This window comes from Peromyscus californicus, unplaced genomic scaffold, assembly GCF_007827085.1.
Source record: "Peromyscus californicus insignis strain IS unplaced genomic scaffold, ASM782708v3 Scaffold_4__1_contigs__length_199733344, whole genome shotgun sequence".
NCBI lineage: Eukaryota > Metazoa > Chordata > Mammalia > Rodentia > Cricetidae > Peromyscus > Peromyscus californicus.
The window spans coordinates 94,058,797-94,078,820 of record NW_026294562.1 but is presented as its reverse complement, the minus strand read 5'-3'; the positions used below and the strand labels follow the sequence as shown (position 1 = coordinate 94,078,820).

The window sequence follows — 20,024 nt, the reverse complement described above, 5'->3', positions numbered from 1 at the left end:
CCGGCTTAGACTCTCTTCTTCTTGTGCAGAAATAAAGAGATAGCTAATTCTAGAAGATTCTGGTGGCTACTTCCTGAGAAAGTCATAGAGAGAGACCTAGTCTCTTAAGCACTCTGTTCAAGTAGCCCACTGCCCCCTCACAGTGTGTTTTGTACTGACTTTAAAAAAGTTCATTTACTTTTATTTTATATGTATGAATGTTCTGCCTGCATGTATGTATGTGCACTACAGGCATGTCTGGTGCCTGCAGAGGCTAGAAGAGGGCTTTGGATCCCCTGGAACTGGAGTCATAGAGAGTTGTGAGGTGCCAAGTAGATGCTGGAAACCAAACCTGGATCCTCTGCAAGAGCATTAAGTACTCTTAACTACTTAGCCATCTTTCCAGCTCCCTGTACTTCTTGCTGGAGAGAGAGAGAGAGAGAGAGAGAGAGAGAGAGAGAGAGAGAGAAGTTAAGGAGGGAATACATTCTCTGTGTTGGTTGTGACGGTGATGGTTTGGGCTGAGTTTTCTCTGGCAACTCAAAGTTCTTTGAGTGATGATGCTCTCCTAAAGCTAGTTCTGCAGTCACCAGAATGACTGTGGCCCAGACACGTGCCTTGAACACCAGTCTAAAAAAGACTAGTGAAGGGGGCAGCCAGAAGGGATTACTGAATGAGACCATGGGGTTTCAGTGGTGGTAAGTAGGAAAATATTCCAAGTTAAAATGGAAGAGTAAAGAGAGAAGGATGTGTTTGCAAGACTGTGATTTCCCTTTTGTGGGGATGAAAGCCAGGTGGGTCCAGGCATGGTGGCACATGCTGTCAATCCTAGGACTCTGGAAGCACAGGCAGGTTGATCTCTGTGAGTTAAATAGAATCCAGCCAGAGCTACATAGTAAGAGCAACAAAACAAAAAACCACAAAGTAAACTAAGTGGGTACATTCAAAGGTAGCAGTCAAAAGGTAGTCATCGGTTTGAGCAATGATATTTTAATAACTTCACACGTATGTACACACTGACTTACAGGATGCACAAAAGGATAAAGAAACGACTTCAGAATGAGGGTAGAGCCCGTTGAGAGCAGAATCCGGGATGAAAGTCAATGGTGGTCCTGACACAGGTGACGGGATTGGGACAGGAGAATAGCATCAACAAATATTTACCAAGTGTGACACAATCACTGAGCCGTCACTCTTCAGAGGGCCTTTGGCCAAGGCTGTTAGAAGGGTGGGGTTGGAGGTGCAGAGAACCCTGGGAACTCTGTACCCTCTGAGTTCTTAAAGCAGTGAGGCCAGCATGCGATTCTCAGTCTGCCTGAGATACTTTAGTACATCTGAAACCCAGGTAAGCAACATTCAATGAAGGTCGGTGGTAGGACTATTGTCCCCTGCCCCAAACCACGTGCATGTATGAGAATCTCCTGGATGCTGCTTCAGGAGACCCCATTTTGGAAAGCGCCAGCTCAAATGACTCTCAGAGGTGGGTCTAGGGGGCCACAGCTGGTGGTTCGAGGGTTCCTCTCGGCCTCAGTCTCATCCGGGTACAAGAGAGATTGCAGGTAGGTGATGTATTTGATGGCCGCTCTCAGGGTCTCCACTTTGCTGAGTCGCTTCTCCAGGTAGTCCTCGGGCAGGTGCCGCCGTAGCCGGGCGTAGCCTTCGTTCACACACTTGACTCGCTGCCTCTCTCGCTCATTCCTCTTGCGGATGAAGGCCGGCCCATAGGCATAGTCACAGCGCCTGTAGCTGGGGTAAGGCATGGGGAAGGGGAAGGGGTACGGGTCCCCATAATTGTCCATGATCAGAGTATCGCTGGAAAAGGGCAGCAGAGGCAGCTCGTCCGCGTAAGGGTTTGGCACCGGGGCCTCAGGGCACAGGTGGACAGTGACCATGGGGTCCAGGTAGAAGGGCCTGGACAGTGGCAAGTGGGCAGACTCGGAGAAGACGGAGAGCCTGTCTGGAGGGCTGGAGTAGCTCCTGGTGTCCATCCTTTCCCCTTTCACCTAGAAACAGAGGTGAGCTTGTCAGTTTGGCCAGATTCAAAAAGAGCAGGTTTAATCTACTTTCTCCGAGATTCATGTCTTAGAGACTTCTGCTTCGTTTGGGGGCTCATATAGAAAAGTAAACAGGCCGGGCAGTGGTGGCGCACGCCTTTAGTCCCAGCACTTGGGAGGCATGGCCATGCGGATCTCTGTGAGTTCGAGGCCAGCCTGGTCTACAAAGTGAGTTCCAGGACAGGCGCAAAACTACACAGAGAAACCCTGTCTCGAAAAAAACAAAAAAAAGAAAAAAAAGAAAAGCAAACAGGGTTATAGTCATTTGTGTGGAGGCGCTGGGGTGGTGGCTGAGACTTGTAATTCCAGTACCCCAGAGGCTGAAGCAGGAGAATAGCTGTGAGTTCAAGGGCAGCCTGGGAGATATAGTGAAACTGTCTCAAAACATTACCACCACTAACAAGAAAGGAAGGAAGAAGGGAGGGAGGGAGGACCCCCCTTTTCTCTTTCCCTCTTCAAAAATTGGATTCTCTCTCTCTCTCTCTCTTTCTCTCTCTCGGATGGGGGGGGGCACTGAATCCAGGGCCTTGCACGTGATCAGCAAGGTGCGTTGAGCTACATGGACACTACCCTTTTGCCTTTGCCTGTATAAAGAAGCCTCAGTAGGTTTTCTAGGACACTGTTGTTAACTGGCTCCCTAGGAGGCAGGGAAGGAGTGCTTGTGTTTCTGCTGGAAATCCTTTAGGGGCTCAATCTGGACTTTTCCTTTCCCTTGCTCTGGATCCTCAGGCGGGTGTGTTAACCCTTTCTGAGCCTCACCTGCTTCCTATATCCACCTGAGGTGTTGACTATCCTGCAGTGGTTAAAAGGTTTGCATTTGAAAAGTCCAGGCAATGCCTCATCCCGGAATTAGGTGTTTTCCTTTTTCTTCACAGATGGATACTTATGGAGCTCTCTTTCTCTGCACCTCATAGAAAACCTAGTTAATATTTCCCCCCACAGTGGAGAATCAAAACATTAGTGTCTTCAAAGCACAGTTGCAGAGGTCTGAGCATGCTCATGATTGCAGCCCAGGTGACATGTGGGCCTGGACAGCGGATCCACAGCTCTGGGGCAACTGACTTCTCAGGGGGTAATTTTCCAGTGTCTTTGGGAGTCATAGGCTTGGCAAACAAAAAAGAGGCGAAGCAAAGCAAACTAACTAAATGTTTATGGACAAGACTGGATAACGCTGGGGCCGCTCTCTCCGTTTGTGGTTTTGAGACTGGGTCTTGCTGTGTATTTGCCGGCCGGGCATTTGTTAGAGAGCCGAGGCTGGATCCTAGGCATGTGGCACCAAACCTAACTTGGCACTGGATCCTCTCTACCTGAGCATAGCAGGAACTCTACAGACCTTGCTGGGTGACAGGAGGAATGGCCTTTAGGACCAGATTCTAGTGTGTTTCCATCCTTGTGAAGAGGCCTAGGCATGGCCTCCGAAGAGATAAGAAACTCGAATCTGAAATGGCCGTAGGGGCTGGGGGCTGAGGGCGGGGGCAGGGGGCCCAGGGGCTGGAGCGCAGGGGAAGAAGGGGGAGGGTTGTAGGAGGCCACGGTGGGACTGGCTGGGAAAGGAGTGAATGCCTGGAACAGCGTGTGCTAAAGAGGCTGGGGAGGAGAGTGACGCAGTGCCAATGAAAACTAAAGGAGAGGAACGGGAAATGGGAGAGGCCAAATTACTGACCAAATGACCCACAATAACTAACAGAAGACAAAAATCTCTGGAAGATTAAACAGGAGCCAGAATTCTGTCAAAAAGAAAAAGTTGCTGAGACAAGAAACTAGTTAGGAAATTCCCAAGCCAGGAATTCTAGAGGCGAAGAGGAAAGGGCAGGTATGACAAAGCCACAGATCCAGCAAATGGGGACAGGGCGCGCAGCTCAGCCCTGGAGTCAAACCCCAGCACCAAGTGAACCGGAAGGTTAAGGTCACCCGAGGCTAGTGAGATTCATGAGCCCCTGTGTCAAAGCAAAGCAAGACGGCTGGCGAAGGGAAATGCAGCCTGCACCGCTTAGTTTTGATAAGGGCCTTTTTTGCCTACAGCTGGCGAGTTAAATGGCACTATACCATGCCCTTGTTAGCTTTGACTGTCACCTTGACACAGCCTCGAGTCACCCGAGAGAATAATTGTCTACATCTGATTGGCCTGTGGGCCTGTATGGGGATATTCTCTGTTTTGTTTTTCTTATTTTATGTGTGAGTGCCTGCATGTATGTATGTGTACCACATGTCATGTGTGCCTGGTGTCCATAGAGGCCAGAAGAGGGTGTCAGGTCTTCTGGAACTGGGGTAACAGGCAGTTGCAAGCGGCTGGAGAGCTTTGCAGGGAACCAAACCCAGGTCCTAAGCAAGAGCAGCAAGTGCTCATAAGAGCTGAACCATCTCTCCAGCCCCTAGGGTATTGTCTTGACTGTTAATTGACATTGGGGGGCCCACCCCACTGTGGGTGGCACCATTTCTTGGGCAGGTGATCCTGGGCTGCAGAACAAAGCTAGCTAAGTATGAGCCAGCCAGTGAGCGAGTGAGCCAGTAAGCAAGTGGTCCCCCATGGTCGCTGCTTCCAGTGCCTGCTCCTTGGGCCCCTGCCCTGGTTCCCCTGGATGACGGACTGCAGCTGTAAGCTGAAATAAGCCCTTTCCTCCCCTCAGCTGCTTTTGGTCAGAGTGCTTTTTATCACAGCAAACAAGATGAAACCAGAACAGTCAGGTTCCTCAAAAGTAAAGCAGATGTCCTCAAAGCCACTTAGGCAGAATTTTATTTTGAGTCATGGTTTTTACTCTGAAGAATAATTTAAATAGTATCTTAGCCCTTGACCCAGATGAAATCTGAGTGATTCGTATAGACCACAGGTAATTAAGATTCTAAGTTTTAATGAGATTTTGAATAATTCCTAGAGCATGGTGTGTCTGAAGACACATTGATGACGAGGCTTTTCTATTGAGCATTTCCAAAAAGTCCTCCATCTGTGCAGGGGCATTTAAGAGTGGTCGATTTTCATTCATGCAAGAGAATTTAAGCATAAAATTTAGGAAGATGAAAGCATGCAGCCATGAAGAGGGTGAAGACAGGAAGCCTAGTGGGGGGTCTGGATGTGTGTATGGGGGAATTGAGTACAAGTTTATCTCCAAAGAAAGCAATGGATTTATGCTGCTATTCCAGGCTTCCAAATACACGCATGGCTGGCGAACACACCTACCTCGGGAACATCTCAGGTTTCTGTCTTAGAGCTCTTCTGGGAAATAAATAATGAGGTCTTAATGATAAAATCCTGAGAGATTCTTGATGCTCCACTGAGCATAAAAACATCAACTTTCATAATTTAAAAAAAAAATCTAGAATGTAAAAAATATAAAGTCACCATTGCACATACAATTGGATCATGGATGTGAGAGCTGGGGAAGCTTAGAGATGCCCTCCTTCCCTCCCTCCTCAGAGGCTATGATAAATGGCTAAGGTTTCAAAGGCAGCAGCAATGCTGGTGCCAGATGCCAGAACCTCCGTTCCTCAGATTTCCTCACCAGGACAATCTGGGCCTTTTGTTTTATGGGTCATCATCGACTTCTTAAGAGACTAGCATAATCCCACTGATGACAACATTTATCAACTGTGCCTGGGGCTTTTCTTAAAAATGCTGTTTTGCAGTCTCCCCATGGGCCAATATGGAGAAGCATCTCTTACCTGTTTTGTAGTTCAAGATGCTGTATTTGGGGCTGAGTCTGACTGAACCTGATTTATAGGTGGTCATTTAGTGAAAATATGCAAAGTAGCTTATAGTTAAACAGAACCGACTGGCTCTGGTTTAACTGTGTGTGTGTGTGTGTGTGTGTGTGTGTGTGTGTGTGTGTGTGTGTGTGTGTTTCTTTCTACCTACTATGGAGCTATGACAGCACCTGACAATCTAAGCTGAAAGGTTTACTTATGAAACTGGACACTTGGGTCAGATTCTTTTGTTTAGAGGGTGCTCCCATTCATCTGGATTTTATGGGTTTATATAAAATTATTTATGAAAAATACAATAGTCTCATAATATGCAAACACTGGTCAGTATTTTTTCAGACAGACCAGAACTAAGAGGGTCCATGTAACCTTTGCAGCATGAAGTCTTCTGGGTAATGCAATACAGTGACGTGACCCTGAGAGCTGGTGCTTTGATAGCGCCATGTTGGCAAAATAACTCCCTTTAAAACAAACTGCGAATTGGCATACTACAAGTGTTTAGTTTTATATATGGGGAGAAGTTCCTACTGCTTCCTTAAATCAACAGAAACTCGTGAGTCATGAAGAAAACATATTCTATAATATAGTTAAGCATAATTATGTTTCAAAATGTTTTGAAGGGGCTGGAGCGATGGCTCATCAGGTAAGAGCGCTTGCTTCACAAGCATAAGAACCTGAGTTCAAATCTCCCAGGATACACATTAAAAAGCCAAAGGTGGTTGTGTTCGTCCCTGGAACCTCAGTGCTGGGGATGGTCAGGTGGAGACAAGAGGAGCAGTGGGCCTTGCTGGCCAGCCACCAGACTAGCTTCAGGTTCAATGAAGGACCCTGCCTCAAAGGAACAGAGTGTAGAGTAATAAAGGGCACCTGACACCCTCCATAACACACACACACACACACACACACACACACACACACACACCCCTTACATATATATGCACACCATGCATGCATGCACACACAAGTAGAAAATAAAAAGCTGGAATTTCTGAAAATGTTTATTAAAATAAATAAGAAAGATCTTTATTCTAACTAAAAATAACCAAATATGTGCCATATTAGATTAAATTCAAGAATGAAAATCTAATATCTTAAAAGATTTTTACATTTTTATTTATATGTTTCTGTGCATTTGTGTGTGGGTATGTGCACCTGAGTGCAGATGCCTATGGAGGCCAGAAGAGGGTGTCAGATCCCCTGGACCTGGAGTTACAGGTGGTTGTGAACAGCCCAATGTGGGTGCTGGATACTGAACTTGGGTACTCTGCAAGAGAAGCAAGAGCTCTTAATCACTGAGTCATTTCTCTAGCTTGTGCTGGCTAGTTTTATGTCAACTTGGCACAAGTTGGAGTCACTGGAAAGGAAAGAACCTCAATTGAGAAAATGCCTCCATAATATTTGGCTGTAAGACATTTTCTTAGTGATTTATAGGGAAGAGCTCAGCCTATTGTGTGTGATGGCATGTGGTCCTGGGTTCTATAAGAAAGCAGGCTGAGCAAGCCAGTAAGCAGCACCCCTCCATGGCCTCTACATCAGCTCCTGCTTCCAGGTTCCTTCCCTGTTTGAATTCCTGTCCTGACTTCCTTTGATGTGGAAGAATGATACAGAAGCATAAGCCAAGTAAACCCTTTCCTCCCCATCTTGCTTTTGGTCATGGTGTTTCATCATAACATTAGTAATATTAACTAAGACACAGCCCCAGTGCACAACATTTTTTTTTTTATACTGAGACTATGAAGTCCTGGCTGGCCTGTAATTCACTACATAGACCAGGCTGTCTGCAAATTCATGGAGATCCACCTGCTTCTGCTTACCAAGTACTGGGATTAAAGGTGTGCACCATCATGTCCAGCCCAACATAACATTTTAAAACATTTGATATTTCCATTAATTCATGTTCTGCAATTGAAAGATAATTTCACATTTACTTTTCTGTGTATTCCAGGAGACATGTGTTGACATTCTTTTCACCATTATAAAACTATTCTTTGGCTGGGGGTATGGTTCAATTAGTAGAGTACTTGCCTAGCATACAAGAAGCCCTGAGTTTGAGCCTCAGCACCACACAAAACTAGGCATGACAACACAGTCCTGTAACCCCAGCCCTTGAGAAGCATTGCAGGAAGATCAGAAGTTTCCCATTATCCTCAGTTATGTGTTGAGTTTAAGGGTAGCCTGGGCTACATGAGATCCTATGATTTTCTATGAGACCTTCTCAGTGTTGCACATAGATTTAGGAATCAAATCTGGACTCTTTTCTTTCTCCAGATTCAGTTTTTGAGCTAAATCTTCTTTGATATCAATGCCCAGAATAGCAACTTGCTGTAAAGACATTTTTCAAGACTTCACCCTGGTTTGAGATAAAAGCAGTTCTCAGCCTTTGGCCCCTGTATCAGCCCAGATCCCTTCAAAGGCATTTTTTTCAGAGGCTGACCAATTCTCCCATAGTTCAAGGCTGGTTTTCCTGGCATTAAGTGATTCACCTGCAAGGAAATGAGATCTCATTGGGAAGAGCAGCCACATGTGGGCAGAGTTCTGTCTTTGTCTGGCAGCTGTTACTATCTACCAGGCCCTGTGACGTTTCCCTGATGGAATACAATGTTTTTCTGGTCCAGGCTGCAGATGATTAGTTTAACTACAGAGCAGCAAGGTGGGGGTTTGATTTCTCCAAGAAGCCTAGAGAACATCCCCTTCTAGGTTGCACAGAGAGGATTCTGACCTTTCTCCTGCCCACCTGTAATTAAAATTGTATCTTATTTTAAATATTCATTTTAGTTTTTCTTTTGTTTCACATGACACTATCTTATTTAGAAGAACAACATACAATCATAGATATTTCAAAAGTTTCCCTCCCCCTTTCATGTTTTTTTCTAAAGATTTTTTTATTTTATGTGCATGGGTGGTTTGCCTGCATGTCTGTCTGTGTATCATGTGCACAGCTGGTACCTATGGAGGCTTCAAGAGGGCACTGGATCCCCTGGAACTGGAATTACAGGGGGTATGAGCTGCCATGTGTGTTCTAGGGACTGTACCCAGGTCCCCCCACGTGCGACCAATGCTCGTAGCCACTGGGCCATGTCACCAGTCTTTTTTTTTTTTTTTTTTTTAAATGGGGAAACTTGACAAGTAGCTGAGGATGACCTTGAACTTCTGATCCTCCTGGATCTATCTCCCAAGGGCTGAGATTACTGGCATGTACTACCACACCTGATTTTTATGCTGAGGGCCAAACCTGGGGCTTCATGCATTCTAGACAAACACTCTACCAACTGGGCTACACCCCAGCCCCTTCTTTCCCCTTTTAAATAGTTTATGAACGTGTGTGTGTGTGTGTGTGTGTGTGTGTGTGTGTGTGTGTGTGTGTGTGTGTGTGTGTATTCACCTGTGGAGCTCAGAGGACAACTTGTAGGAGTTGGTTCAGTCTTTTACCAAGTGGGTCCCAGGGATTCTGAGGCCATCGGGCTTGGTAGCAACCACATTGACCTGCCGAGTCCTCTCCCTGCCCCAGCTGTACTGTTAAATTTCCAATTCCATCCCACTTGTTTATAGCTTGTACGCGCTTGTACGTAGGAAGGCACCTGACTCTTGCATTACTGTCATCTTGAAACCTTGCTGGAACCATTTATTAGTTCCAGAGGGTTTTGTTGTTTGGTTTTCTACTTAGAAGACAGTGTTGTCGCCAAACAGTGTTACTTTTTCCTTCACTCTGTGTACCTCTTGTTTTATTGCGTGAGCTGGGACTTCCAGGGTAGTGTTCAACAGTCATGAGAGGACATCCTTGTCCCCTTGATCTCGGGGGAAGGTTTCTAGCTTCTCACCAGTAAATATATTAGCTATTTTCCCCCCTTGAGATGTTAGTCTCATCCTGTAACCTATGCTGGCCTTAAACTCCTGGCAATTCTCCAGTTTCAGTTTCCCAAACGCTGGGCTTACAGGAAAAGCCACTGTATCCAGTTTGTAATTCTTTATCTGGTTGGGGAAGTTCGCTTTCTTCCCAGGTTTCTTTCTTTCATGTGTGTGCAGGTCCACATGCACGTGGAGATCAGAGGACAAGCTGTGGGTGTCAGCCCTTACCTTTCCACCTTGTCTGAGACAGGATGCATAAGCAGGGTAGCTGGCCCGCTCACACTGCTGCATACAGCTTTTCTATCTGGGTCCTGGGGATTCAAGTTCAAGTTGGGTTTGTGTGGCAAGTGCTTTTACTCACTGAGCCATTTCCCCAGCCCCTGAGTTTTTATTTCTCATCCTTATGAATTTAATGTAACAATGTTAATATGAATTTAATGTATCTGTAACTCTGTAATTTTGCCAAGATCTTCACAGAATCAGCACTCCTTTATGAATTGTTATATAAATGTATGTTTTTTCATATATATACATGTATGTACGTACATACGTATGTATGTATGTATGGGTCTCATCACACAGTCCAGGATGACTGAATTCCAAGCAACCCTCTTGCCTCAGCCTCCTGAGTGCTAGGATTATAGGCATGCACTACCATGCCTGGCTTATGAATTTCAAGTTTCTCACCTTATCTGACTACTTGTGTACCCAGGAATACATCATCTTTCTCTCTGCACCCATACACCTGTAATACATGTCAGTGTTTTAGGATTCGGTTGCATAACATGTTTTCAAACAACAGGGTACCAAAGGTCTCTGTATCATCAGGTTATCACATAGCACAAGAAGAAGGAGAGAAGGCTGGGCAGCAGACACACTGATAGGGGTTTTGAAAATTATTTTATTGTTACATTCCAAAGAGGATGTAGGAAGAAAAAAGCCAGTTATCCAATAACTGTTAGACTTCTCAGAGAGAGGCCATCTGAACTCCAGTCCTAGTTCAAAGCTGCCCACATTAGTTCAAATAGCTGCCTCTCAGCACAACAGGAAATGCTGACCAGTATGTGTATGCCGTTCATCCAGGGAGGCTTGGGCTTAAGAGAAAATGTCTTTATTCTAAATGCTCAAGTCCTTAGAGATACTAGAAGAAGATGAGGAAGACCACACACACCGAGACTGTGTTTAGTTATTAGAGTAAACTAGCAAACGGCCAGTTTGTTCTAGGATGTGTTGCATCAGACATCACAGTGCACAAACGAAACAAGTCTGCCAGGCATTTTAGATCCAACTTACCAAGAAATGCAGCCACAGGCCAACCAGAATCTTAAGTAACGTAGTCAGTGCAAAAGTCATGTGGGCAGGCCAGCACGCGAGAGCTGGCTACACTGGAAATATTAACGAGTGGAATAGAAGGTCTGGTGTATTTACAAGTCTGTCTAGTAAAGAGACTGGAGAGAAGCTCTGTCAAGCACTCCCAAGACCTCCCTTCCTTCTCCCACCACGGAAAAACAGAAGGAAAAACACACCTGGAAATTATCTTGAAAACCAAGTTAGAACTGTGTAGTGAGAAAGAGAGCTTGTTCCAGGCACAGGACTTCAAGATAACTCACAGGCAGCTTAATTTTATTAGTAAAAGTCACAAGTAGGAAAAGGTTTACTGGCTGACTTGGAACTGTGTGCTTTAAAAATGTCTCTATTAATACATTAACAAGAAAAAATACTAAGCATGTGGGTCTGCTTCCAACTTTGAGTCTTCCTCCATCCAGCAAGGATGTGTAAAAACAACAGGGCATTAAAACCCAAGGACACCCAGTCAATTCTTCCCAGTCGTGGTTTTTCTGCCGTGGTTTTTCTAGTCACCTTGATTCCAGTTCCCAGTTAGCTGAGGACAACATGTCGGTCGAAGACAGACTTTCGCTGCTCCTGAACCTGAAGCTTCCAGCGCTGCTGGGCATACTCCACCTTGTTTAGAACATTGGCTCTGCTGCGAGAGCGGGCCAGCACATCATGGGCATTTGCAAAAGGCTGGTGATCCTGAAAGTCAAGGTGGGAACTGTCAGAGATGGCGGGAGCTGCATAAAACATGCACAGAGCCGGGCGGTGGTGGCGCACGCCTTTAATCCCAGCACTCGGGAGGCAGAGCCAGGCGGATCTCTGTGAGTTCGAGGCCAGCCTGGGCTACCAAGTGAGTTCCAGGAGGGGCGCAAAGCTACACGGAGAAACCCTGTCTCGAAAAACCAAAAAAAAAAAAAAAAAAAAAAAAAAAAAAAAACATGCACAGAACCAACAGTTTGCCTGTGAGCCAGACTAGGGGCAGGGGGTTCTGTCCTTCAACTAGTAGAAGCAGGACAAACTCAGCTACAGAAGCAGAGGATTCCAGAGACAGGAGCAATAAGGGGTACGTGAGAAACACATCCTTAGGTCACCATTTTCAAAGGCATTTTCTTTAAGAAGCAGACACCAAGCCAACGATAGTGGTCATTTTCGTTAAAGAGAAGTCTTTCCTGGTTAGTGGGAGAATAACATCTATTCTCTTGGGTCGGTGAGATGACTCAGCAGGTAAAGGCACTTGCCACCACGCCTGACCTAGTTTGATCCTGGGGCCCACATGTTGGAAACAAAGAACTGACTCCTTCAAGTTGTCCTCTGAGCTCCACATACCCTGAGGCATGTGGAGGCCCACACTCCCACCCCTGCCCCCTAAATAAACAAACTAATTATTTTAATGCAATTAAAATTTTTAAAGGGACCAGAGACATGGTTTAGCAATTAAGAATGCTTGCTGCTCCTCCAGAGGACCTGAGTTCAGTTCCCAGCACCCCTGTAAGGCAGCTCACAATTGCCTATAACTCCAGCTCCAAGGGATCTGACACCTTTTTCTGGCCTCCCAGGATACCTGCAAAAATTGCACACACAGCCATATAAAAATTTTTAAATCCTAAAAAAAATGTAGGCATTTTCTTGTGCCTTTCTTTCCCTTAAGATTTGGTCTTACCATGTCACCCAGGCCAGCCTGGAACACTGTATTGTCCAGACTGACCTCAAACTAGTGGTCCTCCAACTTCCCAAGACTAGAACTTCAGGCATACACCACCTATACCTCAATTAAGAAAGTCTATTTTCAGGGCTGGAGAAATGACTCAGAGGTTAAGAGCACTGGTTGTTCTTCTAAAGGACCTAGGTTCAATTCCCAGCACCCATATGGCAGTTCATAATTGTCTATAGCTCCAGTTCTAAGGGATCTGGCATCCTCACACAGACATACATACAGGTAAAACCCTGATGTACATAAAAAATAAATCTTAAAAAAATAAAAATAATAACAAAAAAAGCCTTCAAAAGCTATGACTTGTAGGTCCCTTTAAAGAAAAAGAAAGAAAGCCTGCTTTCACATTCCTATCTCCATGTAGATATTAATGTAGGACTTTCCTCTGTATTGGTCAAAACTTAATAGCTCATTTGTGGCAGAGGAGAGCTCTGTCTTTCCATTTCCCAACTCCCATTATATCAGAACTGATGACATGTCCACCTAGAGCGGCTAGAGCAGCCAGGAGCTCTCAGGGCCATATCTTGGCTGGTCTTAATGTCTCTCTAGGCCTTCAGCATGCACTGATGAACTGTTTTCCAGAACTTGCTCATTTTCTCTCTTCCCCGTTCTGCAGTGAGACAGAGCTCATGTGTTTTAGTGCCTTCTCTTATCATGGAGAGTGAGGGCTGGCTTACTTCAGCATGTCTAATGAACAAAAACTTACATCTTTCATTGCAGAGAGCTCCACGGCTTCAATGTTAATTGCTATCTTAGGAAAGAGGCTAATGAAGGTTACCCTAGTTTGTGTACAAAGCCAGATTCTCCTGTCAAAATAAACTGATTCAACTGGATGTTTGTAGTCATTACACAGAAAACCACCGCACTAATCTACCTATGGATGAGATGTCAACACAGCTGCCCACATGACAAACAGCTTCAATTGTAATTTACTGTTTTTATTTTGCTTTTTCCTTGAGTTTTTCCTCAACCCCATGTCAGCAAAGTTTCTAGATGTTCCAACACAGGCCAGGCCTCTTAAATTAGGTTTGCTGACAAGAGAGAAGCAGCACCATTCTGCTGCACGTAGGCAGCAGGCCGGAGTGGGCATGGCATGGAAAGCTTTGCACAACCACCTGACTGTATTACAACTGTCACTGTCGGGCTTTTACCTGGTTGTGTCTCTACAGCAAGGCATTTCTACTATGTTTACATATCCCGAGCATTTTCTAGAGATATATTTATTTGTTATATGTGGGTGTTTTTCCCTGCATATATGTCTATGAACCATGTTCATACCTAGTGACCATTTAGGGCAGAAAAGGGTGTCAGATCCCCTGAGTCTGGAATTACAGATGGTTGTGAGCCATCATGTTCGTACTGGGAATAGAACCTATGTCCTCTGCAAGAGCAGCCAGTGCTCTTCAGTGCTGAGCCATCTCCCCAGCGCCTTACTTCTTTAATTTTTAAAGTATTTATTTGTTCTTGTGTTTGTAGAATCTGTTTTCTCTATGCATCGGTAGCTGAGTTCCAGGACCTGACTCAGGCTGCTCGGCTTGCTCCTGTAGTAAGCTCCTTTCCCCACTGAGCCATCTTTCTGGACCTCAAAGAAGCTTTTTGTTTTACTTTGTAAAGACTTACTGTGCTTTGAATTATGTGTAGGTGTGTGCACAGGAGTGCAGGTGTCTACAGAGGCCAGAAGAGGGTGTCAGATCCCCTAGAGCTGGAGTCACAATTGTGAGCCACTGGACATGGGTACTGGGAACTGAACTCGGGTCCTCTGCAAGAGCAGTGCTCTTAACTGCCGAGCTACCTCAAAGGCTTTCTATAAGGCATCCTTGTCTTCTATCAAAATGTCCTCCACTTTTGTTTAACTTAGGTGATATCTTTTGCAAATCTCTTATTTAACTCCACAAATGAAAACAATAAAGACAATGCTATCAAGTCTAAGATGTTCCACAGACACAGAAAGAAAGGTAAAGAAAGAGGATGGTTAGCCGGGCATGGTGATGTACACCCCAGTGCTTGGAGGGCTGCTGCAGGCTTGAGGCCAGCCTGGTGTATACAGCAAGTTCTAGGTCAGCCAGGGTTACAAGTAAGACCCTGCTAAGAGGCAGAGAGAGATTGAGGTGGGAGGTAAGAGGGAGAAAGAGAGGAAAAACATAAAAAAAGAAAGCAAACAGCTAAAGTTGTAGCATTACTTGATTTCCAATAGAGAAATAAACTGGCCCAAGGTCATTTAACAAATTAGCACACACAGACACCAACACTCTGTGTGCCTAATCTTAAGTTGGTGTCATAGCCTCCCAACACACCAAACTGTTTCCGGTAGATTACAATGGGAAAATGGTGCATCAGTGATTTTGTATATAAAATATTATTACCATTGGTTTATTTGGACATAAACAACACTAGCAAGAAGGAAGTACTTTATCAGAGACCCTCTCAGTTACACAGTCCTGTCACCTACTCCTCAAGGTAGGGGAAGGGAAAATCCTAAGGAACAAACTCAAATGACTAAACAAACCAGTTAATCCTTTTGGTCTGCAATCCACCTACAGAACAAGATTAGACTAGCTGCTCATAGACACGGGGAGAATGCAAATAGAGATTTCCACTTTCATGTGTTTGTTCTTTTTACACCTGATAAAATTACAATGAATACAAAGCATGCTTTAGTGGAGTGTTTAGATAATAGTGATGATGTGTCCCTGATATATGATACAACAAATACTACCATTGTTTGAAGTGAACCTCTTGACTAATTGTAATAACTTTTATCTGCCTTAAATAAAACAGAATAAAAAATTGGGGAAAAATTTAAATGCCTTAAAATTAACCTTTAAAAAGTACGTACTGAAGAACTCCCATGTTAGCTAAGCAGTTCATACGAACTGAAATTTAACTTCTATTTGTACAGTTAAACTCACAGCTTTGGTTGGAAAACCTTTCTCTGTCTAGAATCAGTTTGACAAATATCAGAGTCAGCTGCGACTCTTAGTGACAATGTTCTCCAATGGTCAGCATGTAGGAAGAATTAACCACCCATGAGCAAAGTGGTTACTAAGCACATGAGCCTATCAATCAGTGTCGCCCTCCATGTTTACATCTACACATTTTTTTTTTTAAGATTTATTTATTTATTATGTATACAGCGTTCTGCCTGCATGTATGTCTACATGCCAGACGAGGGCACCAGATCTCATTATAGATGGTTGTGAGCCACCATGTGGTTGTTGGGGATTGAACTCAGGACCTCTGGAAGAACAATCAGTGCTCTTATCCACTGAGCCATCTCTCCAGCCCCATCTACACATTTTTGTACCAGTTTACATTCTGCATGTTTTACACTAACATTGCCTCTGAGTCAGCAGCAGGTAACTAATGCTATAAGGATATATGTAAAGTCCGCATAAACTCCTGTGCTAGGAATGGAAATACTGTGAGGCCTTTGACAGACATTTGTCAGTAGTTCTCAACTGGTAGTGATTCTGTCCCCTGCCAAGTTTCTTGAAGGCAAGGTTTCTTCACAACAAAGGATAATTTAACTCTAGTATCTACAGAGTCAAGGCTGAGAATATATAAATGGAAAACATTTGAGACTCTACTGCTTCTTATATACAAGTTCTCTCTGGCATTAATCTTACTGTCTGCTTTATGTGTGTATTATGTTTAAGATTTATTATTTTTAATTATGTGTATGTATGTACACGTGCCTGCAGAGACTGGAGGCAAAAGGCATTAGAGCCCCCTGGAGCTGGAAGCTGGAATTACAGGTAGTTGTGAGCAGTTCGGCATGGGTGCTCCGAATGAAACCCAGATCCTCTGCAAGAGCAATATATGCTCTTAACCACTAATCTCTCTCTCTCTCTCTCTCTCTCTCTCTCTCTCTCTCTCTCTCTCTCTCTCTCTCTCCCCTGGCCCTTTAGTTTTTTTGTTTTAATTTATTTTGAATTTGACACAGGTTCTTAAGTAGCCTAGGCTGTCACTGAACTCACTATGTGATCAAGAATGACCTTTAACTCCTAATCATCCTGTTCCTACCTCCTAAATCTTGGGATCACAGGTATGCACCACTACACCCAGCCTATCTGTGCCTGTTTTTGTTTTTAAATTTTTACATATTTTATTATATCAGATCCCTAGACTTACCTTTCTCTCAGCCTACCAGTCTACTCCTGGAATTATTTATTCTTAGTTAAAATGTTTGTTTTGTATATGTATGATGTGTATGTGCATGTATTTGTGTGTGGCAGTGCAGACCATGGGAATGCCAAGGCATGTGTGTGGAGGTCAGACAACAACTTGAGGTGTTCATTTTGTGTGAGGCAGGGTCTTTCCTTTGTTGCTCACTGCTGCATACACCAGGCTAGTGGCCCATGAGTTTGAGGATTCCCTTCTCTGCCTCCCATCTTGTTGTAGGAACACTGGGTTTACAGACATGTGCTACTGCACCCAGCTTTACATTGGTTCTGAGATTCAAACTCAGGTCTTTCTGCTTACACACCAAGTCCTTTATCTACTGAGCCATCTCCCCAAGCCTTCTCTTAGAATTCTTTAAACCTATCTAGGTGTTTTAGTAAGCTAGGTGTGAAGTGGTATGCCTGTAGATACCTGTAATCCTTGAAAGGCTGGGCAGGGGGTGCTATGTGCTCTGCCTAGTGGGCTGCATGTATGGCTTGCAAGAACGATTTCTTCATAGAGGGATACACACTAAAGTTAGAACTCATTTCAGCACCTCAGTGAGGACCTGCACTTCCATGAAAACATCTACCTATGGCCATCTCCACTCATCCCAGATGAGGGCAGAGATTGGCAGTGAGCACCTCAGTGAGGACCTGCACTTCCATGAAAACATCTACCTATGGCCATCTCCACTCATCCCAGATGGGGGCAGAGATTGGCAGTGAGCACCTCAGTGAGGACCTGCACTTCCATGAAAACGTCTACCTATGGCCATCTCCACTCATCCCAGATGGGGGCAGAGATTGGCAGTGAGCACCTCAGTGAGGACCTGCACTTCCATGAAAACATCTACCTATGGCCATCTCCACTCATCCCAGATGAGGGCGGAGATTGGCAGTGAGCACCTCAGTGAGGACCTGCACTTCCATGAAAACGTCTACCTATGGCCATCTCCACTCTCCCAGATGGGGGCGGAGATTGGCAGTGAGCAGCAGCTCCTGCAGTGCCAGAACTTACCCCAACGTCATCATCACTCTGCAAGAGCTGTGAGTGTCCAAAGAGGCGCCTCTTCAGGATTGGCTCAACTAAGGTAAGGTATACCATGTACAGAAGTAGAAGGCCCAAAATAGAGAGATAAATTATAATGGTAACCTAAAGGAAAATGAAAAGAAGTTACTCTCTGTTCAAGCTGAGAACTCAGTTTGTTTGGTAACAGTGACATTACAGTGAAGACTGACAATCTACTCAGCCCACAGGATTTCTGAACCAGCCAGAGTCCAAAAGGAGAGGCAAACTAATCCACCAAAGCAGGAAAGGAGGGAACAAAGCTTTGCCTTTGGATGTTTTTGTGGGTCCCCACCGACTGCTCATCATTCCCCAGCATGGCCTACACAGCTGTTTTCTTTCTTCAGCTGAACACGGCAGCTGACATTCAGCAGTATCACTGCCAGAGCAACCAAAGGCGTCCTAGCTGAGACTGTGACTCAGGTGGATTTCAACAGACCACTCCTTGAGGTAAGTAGAGGTACGAAAAACACTTGTTAGGACAGTGATTTTTTTCAGGATATTAATTCACGTGCTGCCAAGGGCACAGCATACACTCGGCTGGCTATAATAACACAGAAAACACCAACAGCTGGCCAAGGCATGGAAAGGAGGAACCCTCACACACTGCTGGCGAAATGGTGCAACCACTTTGGAAAACTGTCTGGCCATCTCTTAAACAAACATAAACTTACCACTCTGAGGAATTTTTCCAAGAGAAAAACAAACATATATCCATAAAAAGACACTCATGACAGTATTATTCATAATATACATATGGAGATAATCTAAATACTCATGAACTGAAAAACAGTCGTATAATGGAATACTACTTAGTAATAACATGAAGTCCTGGTGCATACTACAAGTTAAACAAAATAAAAAGTCACAGAGGACCACATATGACTTTACTTACATGAAATATTAAGATGTGTACAGGTAGAAAGTTAAATAGTGACCATTTGGGATCAGGGACAGAAATGTTTTAAAAACTGAAGTTTAAGATGCTGTTTTAATTTACTAAATTATCTACATAAAAGTGAGAGAATTTTAGGATATATAAATTATACATTTAAAAGGTCTGTTAAAAAGCATATGGGCTAGGCCTGCAGTTCAGTGGTTAAACATTGCCCCGTTAGGCATGAGGACCTGGGTTCCAGAAAAAGAGGTGGGTTGGAGAGATGGCCCAGCAGTTAGCACTGGCTGCTTCTGGAGGACCCAGGTTCAGTTCTCAGCACCCACATGGAGACTCATAACTGTCTGTAACTCCAATTCCTGGGGTCAGATGCCCTCTTCTGACCTCCATGAGCACTAGGCATGCAAATGGTGCATAGACATACATGCAGTCAAAACATCCATACATATGAAATAATAATAAAATAATAATACTTTAGGGGGCTTGAGAGATGGCTCAGAAGTTTAGAGCATTTGTTGCTCTTTACATAGGACCCAGGCTCAATTCCCAGCACCCAAATGGTGGCTGATAACCATGCATAACTCCAGTGCCAGAGGATCTGATGCCTTCTTCTGACCTCTGCAGGCATCAGGCATGTACTTGGTGCATAGACATACATGTAAGCAAAACACTCATATGCATAAAGTAAAATCAGTAAATCTTTTTAAAAATTGATGGAAAGAGGAAGGGCAGGGAGAGAGAAGAGCAGAACATGACAAACCCAAGGCATGATGAGATTTCCCTACAGGGCTGGGCCCTGCTGAAATGCTTGTGATTGATGCCCTGCATTCACTATGAGGTCTTTTTCTTTTCTTTTTTCTTTCCTTTTCTTTTCAAGATAGGGTCTTTCTACACATTACTGTCTATCCTGAAACTCACAGAAATCTGCCTGCCTCTGCCTCCTGAGTTATGAGGCCTCTTTTTTTTAGGAAAGGAACGGGAAGCACAATCTTAAGACAAACAAACCTGAGAACAACCACTCGTCACCATAATAAAGTAATTGAGTTCATTAGTGACCTAACGGTGGTGAGTTATCCACACTCCATTTCAGGACCTGAAGACCTGGTACATGTTTATGATAGTGACCAAATGCATAATTCAGTCAAAGGGTTGCGAGGGCAGGGGGCAAGAGGACTTGAGCATACATGATCCAGAGAGAAACTACGATATTTCCAGAATATGCTAATTATTTATAGCACATTTTAGAGCCATTTCACTTGTCTGTTTAACATATCCTAAC

At 44.4% G+C, this 20,024-nt stretch overlaps 2 protein-coding genes across 3 annotated transcripts in view; both read right to left on the bottom strand.

Annotated features, from left to right (window-relative positions):
• Window positions 1-949: 949 nt before the first annotated feature.
• Window positions 950-2,240, bottom strand: Ascl3 (achaete-scute family bHLH transcription factor 3). The gene has a single exon (XM_052762808.1). The coding sequence runs from the start codon at window positions 1,965-1,967 to the stop codon at window positions 1,443-1,445; it is 525 nt and encodes a 174-aa protein (XP_052618768.1). The 5' UTR covers window positions 1,968-2,240; the 3' UTR covers window positions 950-1,442.
• An 8,216-nt stretch (window positions 2,241-10,456) lies between these two features.
• Window positions 10,457-20,024, bottom strand: part of Tmem9b (TMEM9 domain family member B) — a 17,596-nt gene continuing 8,028 nt past the window's right edge. For both annotated transcript variants that reach the window (XM_052760643.1, XM_052760642.1), the window contains exons 4-5: window positions 17,803-17,937; window positions 10,457-11,609 (exon numbers count right to left, since the gene is read on the bottom strand). In XM_052760643.1, coding sequence (XP_052616603.1) covers window positions 11,454-11,609; window positions 17,803-17,937 — 291 coding nt within the window. In that variant the 3' untranslated portion in view covers window positions 10,457-11,453. The remainder of the gene's footprint in view (window positions 11,610-17,802; window positions 17,938-20,024) is intronic.

Bases quoted from the DNA above. Each gene is read 5' to 3' on its own strand.
- Ascl3 (XM_052762808.1), bottom strand. From the start codon at position 1,967: ATGGACACCAGGAGCTACTCCAGCCCTCCAGACAGGCTCTCCGTCTTC.